The following is a 12,997-nucleotide window of genomic DNA, read 5'->3' on the forward strand; positions in this document are numbered from 1 at the left end:
GGCGCCTAAGCTACATTTGTTTAATTTCTGTAGTCTCTTTCAGGCTGAGCTCAGAGCTGTTTCCAACCTAACTTCATTATCTGTGTGTTTAGAGCTCCTTTGTTAGTCAACAACACCCCTAACTCCCTCTGAGCAGTCTGGATCTCTTCCAGAGGAGAACGAAAGGAACTGTCTACCCAAAGCCCCCAAAGGGAGCTAAAAACCCAGGAGTGATGACTAGACTGACCACCGATATGGTCAGGTAGACTGGAGAGACCCACTCTCCGTAGACCTATAGAGGTATTCAGTGAGCTTGTGGTCTAGACAAACAACACACCAGCTGAGGTTTCACCTATTCACCTTGATTAATAAACCTAAGGCACAGGTTTGGTACGAGTTCTAAATGAAAATTTTGATATAAAAGATTGAGGACAGTTTTTGCTTGTAAAAATCAAGAGGAAACCAGAGAGGCCGGAAGACTTGAAAACTTACGAGACATACATATTTAATCATGTGCTACAGAGTCTACATTATTTATGAGTCAGGATGCCCTCTGGCTGTGTTTTAATTTGATCACCAGCAAACTGTTAAACTTTTGCTTTGTTAATGGACATTTGGCCTTTACATTGAGAAACAGGCTGAAAAGAAATATCTACCTGGAGGAAAAGGAGTGATCATAGAGTGTCCTGCTTTGAGAAAAATCAAACCCCGCCTTGCCTACAATTGTGACCACTCCCCGTGATTTCATTTACTGGAGGTTCAGGGGAGGTTAGGATAGATGACGACTGGTGTATAGATTTTAAAAATCCACATTATCAGTAGAAAGAATTACATCACCACAACGTAAGACTTTATATACATCCATCTATGTGTAGTTTTACTCTATTCTACAAATAATTATACCCTGGCTATTCTCAAAACTAACTTGGAAAGACACATAAAAGGACAAAAATATGTCAACAAATTTCACACCAGAAAGTTAAGAAAACAACCACACTGTATCCTATTCATAGAACTATCTTCATGACCTTTTCCTGGCCAGATCTACAGAGAATAGAATAAAAGTTGGAATGCTGATCTGGACAATTCATAAAAAGAATCAGTTATTGCGGTCATTATAAGCGTAAAGATCAGGCATCTGTCTTTCAGCTTAAGTTATCTGATTTGCAGGAACTGCCAACGAATATTACAAATCTGACCAACTGCAAGGGATGATAAATAATAGTGTCTCTATTGGGTTCCTGCCAAGAGATCAATTTATTCAACAAAGTGCATTTGAAACCCAGGGCTGAGGAAACTGTAAATTAATATGGAAAAGGGTTCCCAATAATTAGACTAACTGAAAACTGCAAGTCATTTCTGGTACAGAGTCTTTCCAGTCCATGGTCATGTGAAAAAAAGCTGACTGAATGAGAAGATTCCATTTACCACAGTAAATGTAACAAGAAATTCCAGATAGATTACTCCACAGCTGCTTCCTCCCCCAAAACGCACCCACCCCGACGCCAGCACACTTGTGCACACACACGGACCCTCTCTCCAATCACTGTCCTGAAAAATTGCTGGCCTCAAAGATTTACATTTTGTGGAACAACTGAAGGGCACAACAGTTGCCTGGCACAGCTGCAGTCTGAACACAAAGGCTAGGAGGTGGGAACAGCAAGTTCAGTTCCAACTGTTAACTCAAGGGAAAGAGCATTTCTCAGAGCAATGCAAGCTTGGAAACTCAGTCTAGAGCAGCATGCTGTTGGTCACTAACACCCCATAGAGCTCAAATCTCAAAATCCAATTTGAAAATAGAAGAAAACAATGGTTACTCAAAATACTTGAGCTGTTAAGTCGCCATAAGCTTCTTGACTTTGTCCATTGAGATGGAATGCATTTCTTAAAACTTCTGAATATTGTAGTGACAATGAGTGCCAACACCCCACCCTTCTGCATACTTTTTGCAGACTTGTGATAAGTGGGCAAATAAATGAAATGATTTTTATTTTTTTTTTCCTCCCAAAAGCTATTTGATCAGATAATTCTAACAGCCTTTTCCCTCTTTGCAATAACGCTGTGATACTGGCTGTAATTGTTTATGAGTTATTTTGCTGGTATGTCAACAGGCCATAGTAAATGAGAAGAAATCAGTTTGATTTATTCTAGGGATTATGTTTTGGAATCTTTCATATAGTTTTTACTAATTTAGATTTAAAATGAAAAACTATAATTTTTATAATATACTCTGTAATAGTTTTTTTAACCCCAAACTTTAGAAGAAGAAGATAAAAATATTAGGAAATATATTTCTATGCATATATCTTAAAGTTTGTCAAAAGATTTTGTATATATGATGTTATCACTGAACCAACATTTTCTTACATAATCATTCCTCACTTTTAATATCTGGCCAAAACTTTATCATACTACTTTCCCATGAAAGAAGTGAAGTAGATGCTCTGCTTTATAACGATTACCATTTTAAATAGGATTTGCCCACATCATAACATGTACTCAATAAATAATAGCTGTCATTATTACCATGGCGATCCACACCTCCCAACGTATGCTGTAAGGGTTATATTATAGCTGTCATTATGAGCATGGCAATCCACACCTCCTAATGTATGCTGTAAGGGTTATATTATAGCTGTCATTATGACCATGGCAATCCACACCTCCTAATGTATGCTGTAAGGGTTATATTTTATATAAATAAATAAATATTTATATTTATATAACATTTATGTTCTATAACATGTTTTTCAAAATGTGGGATGTGACCCATTAGTGGATCACGGAATCAATTTAGTGGGTCTCAGCCAGGATTTTATTTAAAAATGAAGTAAAACACAAAAGAAAATATCTGAATTCCACGTGGTGGAAGAAAGTACTGTTTTGTGAAACTTGTTTTAGTATTGTGAGAAGCGTGTGTGTGTGTGTGTGTGTGTAAAATACATTTCTCACTATGGGTTGCCTTTAAAAGTTTCAAACTCATTGTTACAAAGCATATATTTCTAACGAACATGATGAAAAGATAGGTGTTCACTCTAGAACAAAGGAAAACAACTACATTTATTTATCTGTAATAATCGATCCTTCTTTTTTATATTCAAAACATAATTACTCAGCTTTGTACATTGCATTAAAGGTATTCAAACCATTTAAAAAGTAATTTTCTATTCATTTTCCATGGGCATTATTGGAGACTTAATAGGCCAATGTCTGTTGACATGATTATTTTCCACAAATGGATTCTCATTCCTTTTCCATTTATCTATCATGAAATAATAAGACATCCAAGGACTCTTGATGTTTAGTTTTCTGTTTTGTCATGATGTCCTATCTCCATGGCAAACATGTGACAATTCCCCTTTATGACAAATTGATCTATAACAAAACAGCATCTCATTTGAAATGTATGAAAAATAATTCCAATTAGTCTACACAAAGACCCACCTACCTCCACACATACCCTTCCATATTAAAACCCTTCAAATGTTTATGAACTCTCTTTACAGAATCATAATGTTGTGGGCAGAAGAAAAATAATCAACTTACTGTATCTTGCATTTCTTATGGAGAAAACAGGCAAAGTAGAAAATAAAAAGAAGCATCAGTCTTTAGTGGTCAGTGTTAACATTTGTACCACAAGTGTTGGGGAACAAGTGTAGAAGTCCTACACTGCTTTGAAAAAACACAAACTCTGCCTTGGTATAACACCCATGCTACTGAAAGCAACGTTCTGCGTGAAGGTTAGCTGCTGGTTACGACTGTGGGGAGAGTGAGGGTTCTACCTTTAAACTGAGTTCACAAATATGCCACTTCATCTTCCCAACATTTACTCTGGTTAGACCATCCACTGTGACAACTGAAAGGTAACATTCATTGCTAATGGACTGAAGTTTCCACGGGAAGCCTTTTTATAGCAAGTGCAGAGATTTTAAAGAGCACGGACGATCCTAAGAGTACCCTAATTCACGATTTAGTTCAAACTATTTACTGAGTACTTACTCCATGCCAGGCACTATGCAAGGGGCTGGAGACAGAGATGAGTTTCCAATCCAGTGGGAGAGCTCCATAAACACACAAAAAAATTACAATTCTATATGTAAAGGGATATGACTGAGGTATACTGAAGATATGAAGGAGGCATAGAGGAGAGGCATCAAACCAGATGGGGCACCAAGGGAGATCAACGGAAGTTTCTTTTTTTTTTGGGGTGGGGGGGCCAAGCTGTGTAGCTTGCAGGATCTTAGCTCCCTGACCAGGGATTGAACCCAAGCCCACGGCAGTGAAAGCACCAAGTCCTAACCAGTGGACCATCAGGGAACTGCCCTCAATGGAAGTTTCTTAAAGAGATGATGTTGAAACTGAGTCTTGGGGAAGAGGGTTCCCCAGGGAACTCAGGTCATACAGCATGATATATGTTCAGGACATCACAATAAAGGTTAAACAACATGAGGCTTGCAAATTTTGAAACAATGACATTTTGATTTGGTTCATTCTAAGCACTGCATGTGTTCAGAATTCCACAAGTAGTTTGGTAGTGCTGGGCCAGGGGGCCGGGAAGACAGGAGAGACAAGGTGAAGAGGAAGGCAAAAGTCAGATTAGAATCTCATGTGGGAATTCAAGTCGGAACAGACACAGCTGGGATTTTATCCTAGGACTAGGATACCATTCAAAGCACTAGGATTACCGAAGTATTGAAACATATTACTTAGTAAATTTTTAAATGCCAAAGGGAAATATAAAACATTTAAAAAACATTCTATTCATAATTCTATCTTCTTAAAATTATAACTATTTTCAAATCTTCTTGTTTCCTTCGATTTTACTCACAGTTTCTTAATACGTATGCCGTCTTAGTGCTCATAACTTTTGCATTCTACTTTATCACTTAACATTGACTGGTAAATCATTTCCCATGTAACCACCATATGTGGTATCGTAATGACCCCAGAGTATTTCACTGGGTTCTTCTGACAACTCAACCATTTTCTTTTTCTGTGTCATATAGGTAGTTTCCAGACTTTCCTATGACAATGGCATTTTCATAAGCAGCTTCTGCACGTATATTTTATCTTATGTTTTCCTTGAGGTAAATTCTAAAATTGCCAGGCTACCAAGAATGAATAGTTTTATGACCTTTTGTTACTCAGGTGGAAGAGGGCTGGGTACTTACTGTTTTGCTCCAAGTAAGGCCTGCAGTGTGGTGTTCCTTGATGTATGCTTGAAGCTCACTCCATATGTTCAAATACGACTTTACCCAATCCACATGGCGTAAATCACTTTGTCATAAAAGAGAGTGGAAGAGAGTGGATTTAGGATCTATTTAAAGACATTGGGGAGCACATGGCAGTCCAGTAACTAAGGCTCCAGATGACCCTGGAACAACTGTCTTTCTAGACCAGTCGGTGTGGACTGATTCTGAAAAGAACCTTGAAAGGATGGTGGTCCTGGTTTCCCCTGAAAGGAGCTGAGTGCCCTGAGCTCCAGTGCGGAGTGGAGAGGCCCACAGAGAGAGCATCCACCAAACTTAGTCAGTTCATCCTCATGTCATCTCTCACGGGGAGATGAACATGGAGGGGAGACCATTTCTCTCCGTACTGCTTCTGATGCAAAATGAAAAACAATGTACTTTCAGGCAGGAGAATGGTCCTGAAAACGTCCTTTGGTTTGTTTTCTAATAATTTGTGGAATTATTCGGTTGAAAGTATAACCAAATTGGAGAATTCTGGGCTGATATGGAAAGTTGCTATAGTAAGAAAAATGACTTCCTACAAATGGGTAACACTCAATACTTCTAAAGGGACAGTCACTTAAATTACTTCAATTTGATATTCATAATGACAAATGCAAGTGAGGCAGGGCATGACTGGTATTTTTATTCCAATTTTACTGAACCAAGAAGTGGTAAAATGTTAATCCAACTTTTAAAGCTGGATTAATATACAGGATTGGGAGAACTGTTAGAAATATTAAATTTATAGGTAGGCAAAAATAGTTGCATTTCCTTTGGATTATTTCCACTCACACATTTTTTCCTACTTTGAATAAAGTAGTGGTAAATGAGAGAATGATGAAATCTCAGTTAACAAAAATTTAATCACAAACCTGGGCCATTAATCTGAAGACAATCACGGAAGGAAATCTCTATTATTCAAGCTCTTGTCAGTAATGACTTGTCTCTGGACATATTTTGTTTTCCTTGAAAAGCTCTGAGTACCACGAGCATGTTTAGAATCCCATTGTATTAAGTCATGCCATTTAAGAAAAGGGAAATGGGGAACTGAAGTCTAATTATCTGCCCCTCAAAGAGGGAAAACATGAGTGTGATTCTGTTCTACATCTTTAGATTTACTGACTATAATGATCAAATCTATGAAATATTTCATTGTCACTTTCTCACTTTTACAATCAAAACCCAAACCCATATATTTATATATATGGTCATTTAATACATACATGTGCATATGTACAGGTGTATGTACATACAACACACGTCTGTAGGCATTCTAGAAAAAGCAGGCTGCACGTTCAGTACACTTCTATTAAAAAGTTTAACAAAGGATAAGGTCCAAACCTGCATAGGCAAATTCATTTTTCTTTTAACTATTACAGTATGATTTTAACTTGAAGAAAGTTCTAGCAAAACTTGTAATAAGGCATAACAATATGGTGCCTTTTAACCTGAAGTCAGTTTCTAAGAGACAACAAATTGAGAAGGACTCAACTCTACCTCCAGAGCTGCAAACCCAGCCTCAGTTCCACTTCCCCTGTAAGAAGCTATGGGAAGGACGTGTGACTCTTAATGATTATGACTCAGAGAGGTCTTACCTCTAGAAAGTCAAAATAATTAACCTGCTCTATTCATTTATTGAAAAAGAGCCAAGCAACCAGCCAAGCCAGTCGAAAAGGTTGCACAGATGCAGAGTCCACTGGCCACAGCCCTTCTGAGTAAACCACAAGGAAGCCTGCCTTTCACCTCCTCCACCCACGGCTCGTCTGTCAGGCAGGCAGCAACGAGCCTGCCTCACTGGCGATGCCTCATCAATGAGTCTGCAACACCCCACAGCCCTCACTGAGCTCACACAGAAGGAAGACACAGCCGGCTTGGGTGCACCCATAAATGGGTGTTGAGTGACTGGTTGTGGAGTATTGGGCTTGCTTTGGGTTATCGATCCTGGAAGCTCACCGGTGACTTGGGACTGGTCTGGCTACTTGTGGAAGTGAGGTGAATAAATCCACACCCGTGGCTGCATTTCCCCAGCATGTTACACACTCTTCAGGTGGTCCATTAAGTTTAAGTGAACTGTCCTTGATGCTGTCAGAAGTACATTTTCTAATTAATAGCCGACATTGAGGAGCAAATACTATACTCTCTTTGTATATGTACAAAAAAGGGGAACCCCTAACCCTCTTGGCTATACTACCACCTGGGGAGAATCACTCACACCCATGGGCCCAAGATACACTCAAGTAGGGACTGGGAGGAGAACAGGAGCTGATGAACTGAGATAAAAACAAAAATGGCCTCCAAGGGTGATACGCAAAACGGCAGAGACTTAGGTGTCTTGAATAGGCACCTCTGTATATTCCGAGAAAGGACTAGGTAAAGAGGTCTTTTATGATGTTGCAGTCGTCATGGCCTGTTCATACTGACATATTTTTGCAACTTAAGCTTGTTCTTTCCTGAACTGCTATTTTTATGTGAGCAGAGCAGATTGTCTTGCATTTCATTTTTTTTCTTTTTAAAAATTTTTAAATAGATCTTTATTGGAGTATAATTGCTTCACAATTCTGTGTTAGTTTCTGTTGTACAACAAAGTGAATCAGCCATGTGCATACATATATCCCCATATCCCCTCCCTCTTGCATCTCCCTCCCACCCTCCCTAACCCAACTCTCTGGGTCATGGCAAAGCACCGAGCTGTTCTCCCTGTGCTATGCTTCTGCTTCCCACTAGCTAACTATTTTACATTTGGTAGTGTATATATGTCCATGCTACTCTCACTTCGCCCCAGCTTCCCCCTCCCCCGCCGTGTCCTCAAGTCCATTCTCTATGACTATGTTTTTATTCCTGCCCTGCCACTAGGTTCATCAGTACCATTTTTTATCTTTCATTTTTTTTGATTCCACATATACATGCCAGCATACAGTGTTTTGTTTTTCTCTTTCTGACTTACTTCACTCTGTATGACAGACTCTGGGTCCATCCATCTCACTACAAATAACTCCATTTCATTTCTTTTTATGGCTGAGTAATATTCCATTGTATATATGTGCCACATCTTCTTTATCCATGCATCTGTCCATGGACATTTAGGTTGGTTCCATGTCCTGGCTATTGTAAATAGTGCTGCAATGAACACTGTTGTACATGTCTCTTTTTGAATTATGGTTTTCTCAGGGTATATGCCCAGTAGTGGGATTGCTGGGTCATATGGTAGTTCTAGTTTTAGTTTTTTAAGGAACCTCTATACTGTTCTCCATAGTGGTATCAATTTACATTCCCACCAACAGTACAGGAGGGTTCTCCTTTCACCACACCCTTTCTAGCATTTATTCCTTCTAGATTTTTTGATAATGGCCATTCTGACTGGTGTGAAGTGATACCTCATTGTAGGTTTGATTTGAATTTCTCTAATAATTAGTGATGTTGAGCATCTTTTCATGTGCCTCTTGGCCATCTGTATATCTTCTTTGGTGAAATGTCTATTTAGATGTTCTGACCATTTTTAAATTGAATTGTTTGTTTTTTTTGACATTGAGCTCCATGGGCTGGTTGTATATTTTGGAGATTAATCCTTTGTCTGTTGTTTCATTTGCAAATATTTTCTCCCATTCTGAGGGTTGTCTTTTTGTCTTGTTTATGGTTTCCTTTGCTGTGCAAAAGCTTTTAAGTTTCATTAGGTCCCATTTGTTTATTTTTGTTTTTATTTTCATTACTCTAGGAGGTGGGTCAAAAAAGATCTTGCTGTGGTTTATGTCAAAGAGTGTTTTTCCTATGTTTTCTCCTAAGAATTTTATAGTGTCTGGTCTTACATTTAGGTCTTTAATTCATTTGGAGTTTATTTTTGTGTATGGTGTTAGGGAGTATTCTAATTTCATTCTTTTACATGTAGCTGTTCAGTTTTCCCAGCATCACTTATTGAAGAGACTGTCTTTTCCCCACTGTATGTTTTTGCCTCCTTTGTCATAAATTAGGTGACCATAGGTGTGTGGGTTTATCTCTGAGCTTTCTATCCTGTACCATTGATCTACATTTCTGTTTTTGTGCCAGTACCATACTGTCTTGATTACTGTAGCTTTGCAGTATAATTTGAAGTCAGGGAGCCTGATTCCTCCAGCGCCATTTTTCTTTTTCAAGATTGCTTTGGCTATTTGGGGTCTTTTGTGTTTCCATACAAATTGTAAAATTTTTTGTTCTAACTCTGTGAAGAATGCCATTGGTAGTTTGATAGGGATTGCACTGAGTCTTTAGATTGCTTTGGGTAGTATAGTCATTTTCACAATATTGATTCTTCCAATCCAAGAACATGGTATATTTCTCCATCTGTTTATGTCATCTCTGATTTCTTTCATCAGTGTTTTATAGTTTTCTGAGTACAAGTCTTTCGCCTCCTTAGGTAGGTTTATTCCTAGGTATTTTATTCTTTTTGTTGTGATGGCAAATGGGATTGTTTCCTTAATTTCTCTTTCTGATTTTTTGTTGTTAGTGTATAGGAATGCCAGAGATTTCTGTGCATTAATTCTGTATCCTGCAACCTTACCAAATTCATTGATTAGTCCTAGTAGTTTTCTGGTGGCATCTTTAGGATTCTCTATGTATAGTATCATGTCATCTGCAAACAGTGACAGTTTTACTTCTTCTTTTCCAATTTGTATTCCTTTTATTTCTTTTTCTTCCCTGACTGCCATGGCTAAGACTTTCAAAACTATGCTGAATAAGAGTGGCAAGAGTGGACATCCTTGTCTTGTTCCTGATCTTAGTGGAAATGCTTTCAGTTTTTCATCATTGAGTATGATGTTTGTTTGTGGGTTTGTCATATATGGCCTTTATTATGTTGAGGTAGGTTCCCTCTATGCCCATTTTGCCCCTTCTCATTCATACTGCACAGTGCTATAGTCTCCAACACAAAGTGGCAACATTTGGAGTTATATCATTGGGCACAATTGCCTCAAACACAGTTCTCTGGGTGCAGGGAGTCTGTTACTGAGTATCAGTAATTTAACCAAAGTTTCCTTAGGGTGGGAGAGACCTCAGGAGGAAAAGAGGTGGGCGGAAGTCTGTCTCGAGAGCTGTGCTTCCTAAAAGCTCTGAGACCTGTTTTGCTAACATAGAATGACTAAACTCTATGAGGGGATGGAAACACTGCGGCTGGATTTTGTCTTATGTTGTTTAGTATAATTGCTCTATTGGGATATAATTCACATCCCAGGCAATTCATCCATTTAAGGTGTACAATTCAATAGTTTAGTTCAAATTGTGCAGTCATTAACACAGTGGTTTTAGAACATTTTCATCACCCCCAAAAGAAATCCTACACCCATTAGCAGTTACTCCACATTTCCACCCAACTTCCCCAGCCCTAGACAACTGCTAACCTACTTTCTGTCTCTAGGGATTTGCCTATCCTGGAATTTCATATAAATGGAATCATACGATATGTGTTTTTTTGTGTCTGACTTCTTTCACTCAGCATAATGTTTTCAAGGCTCATCCGTACTGCTACTTGTATATTTCATTTTTTTAAATGGCTGAATAATATACCATTGTATGGATATACAGGTTATTTGTCTATTCATCAGTTGATGGACAAATACACTTCATTTGTCTATTCATCAGTAGCACATTCTGGTTACTATAAATAATGCTGCTATGAACATTCATGTACAAGCATTTGTGTGGACATGTTTTCATTTCTTTTGGAAATACACCTAAGAGTGGGATTGCTGAGAGTGACTGTTATTTTTTAGTAAAAAAAGAAAGTATTGGTACATATTTCTTAAAATGATTGGTGGATGTATGGGTATTTTTTGTATTGTAATTTTTATATCTTACATATATTTATAAATATTCTTCTGTATCTACTCAATGTTTATTAAAACCAAAAATAACCTATAAAAGAAATAGTTATGCAAGTTTTGAATATGTAACATTGGTCAATGACCTGGGACTACAGGAGGTATTTATTTACACATTCTGTGCAATTTTTCTATATCCCATACAAAATTTGTCTTATAATGTTGTTTTCTTCTTTTCCTACTTAAAAACCTGTTCTTCTGGCTCATATTTTTAGATCTATGTTAGTAATAGAAATAAGTGAATTGAAGCAATTATCCAGACTATTCAGGTCCTCAAGTTTCCTTTCATCTGGACAGTCTGGGTCTGTGAGTGAAATGCAGGAACCCCTGCATTTGCTGACTGATGATCATTTCTACTCCCGTCACCTAAGGGCTCAGAGGGGGATTCACTCTGAGCTCAGTGCCCAGGGGGTGGAACTTTGTTGCTCTTATTTTCACCTAATTTCTTTCCTGCATGATGAAGCATCAGCCACATCACATCTTGCCAGCTGTTGACAAGGCAGGCCGTGACATCATCAGAGGTGAGGGATCTCATGACACCCCTTCAGCAGTTCAGAGATATCTTCCTGTCTATTCAGCTCTGGCCTCTCCCCATTTAGTCCCATTTCCAATTCTAGCCCCAGTTTGCGGCTCTCTAGGATCTATTACTTGTGCTGGAGAACGCAATGTCCTTTTAAGCTGGCTCTCCAGGCAAAACCTGTTGGTTCAGTCTCATCTGTACTTTCAACAGCACTTTGAATGGCGGCTGTTCTTACAGACGTCTCTCTTGTCCACCCAACTGTATTTCATCTTAACGCAATCTCTGGTTTCCCTCTCATTGGCCTGGTTTATTGTCTCATCTCATCTCTGTTCCTCATTTATACTTCATTTCCTAAGCCCCGTTTATTTTCTCTCCTCACCCACCAATTCTATTTTTTTTTAATTTTATTTATTTTTGGCTGCGTTGGGTCTTTGTTGCTGCGCGTGGGCTTTCTCTAGTTGCGGAGAGCAGGGGCTACTCTTCTTTGCTGTGCATGGGCTTCTCATTACAGTGGCTTCTCTTGTTGCAGAGCACAGGCTCTAGGGCACGTGGGCTTCAGTAGTTGTGATGTTTGGGCTTAGTTGATCTGTGGTATGTGGGATCTTCCCAGACCAGGGATCGAACCCATGTCCCCTGTACTGGCAGGTGGACTCCTAACCACTGTGCCACCAGGGAACTCTCACCAATTCTATTTTGATCAATGTAAAAGGTTTGTCCATTTAGGGCTGGTCCATCACAAACCATCACAGATCTCTCTCATTATTGTGGGGATACATAACAGAGTGACATGCATTCACGTGGGGAGAGTTTATTCATTACCAGAGAACTGAGGCAGACTTTCTAAAACACACATATTATCTGGATCATTGATTTCACTTTCCACTTTGCTCTACCTGCAAAGATGGGATTTTTCCTTAATGTTTGTAGTAAACTCGACTTTGAAAGGAATCAGTAATGAACTACATTAAGCTTGGGGACAAATGTCTAACAAACAATCAATTGAAAATCTGGTCAATAAAAGAAGGTACGTACCTGTGTTTGTAGTCCTTTAAGACCCTGTTAGTGTAAAAGGTGGCAGCATCATTCATCTCCTTGACATAAGGACCGGGTTTGGGGGACTGAGAGAACAGGACCATCACCAAAGCATAGAAAGAAAAAAAATAATAGGATAAGAAAGAAAATGCCTTAAAGAAGAAGAGAAGCAATGCAGATGTTGACTTCAAAGTTGGAGGCAAATCTTGCTCTGTAAAATCAGTGAAGCACTTTCCACATCTCAGAACACAAAGCCCTGAACTTCAAAAGGGTAAGAAAGAGCTGATGTATTCAGCCTGAAGGGAATCTTCCTTTCATGTAACAGGCGGAGGATGGAGAAGCCTGAAGGCAGCCATGAGTTCTCCCAAACACTCCACAAACCTGACGAG

General features: G+C 38.7%; 1 protein-coding gene across 1 annotated transcript in view; it reads right to left on the reverse strand.

The window, feature by feature from the left end:
- CAP2 (cyclase associated actin cytoskeleton regulatory protein 2) overlaps positions 1–12,997 on the reverse strand; it is a 136,552-nt gene that overhangs the window by 26,033 nt on the left and 97,522 nt on the right. The window contains exons 6-7 of the mRNA XM_004273543.3: positions 12,609–12,694; positions 5,151–5,256 (exon numbers count right to left, since the gene is read on the reverse strand). Coding sequence (XP_004273591.1) covers positions 5,151–5,256; positions 12,609–12,694 — 192 coding nt within the window. The remainder of the gene's footprint in view (positions 1–5,150; positions 5,257–12,608; positions 12,695–12,997) is intronic.

The sequence above is a fragment of the Orcinus orca genome, chromosome 10 (genome assembly GCF_937001465.1).
Source record: "Orcinus orca chromosome 10, mOrcOrc1.1, whole genome shotgun sequence".
Lineage (NCBI taxonomy): Eukaryota > Metazoa > Chordata > Mammalia > Artiodactyla > Delphinidae > Orcinus > Orcinus orca.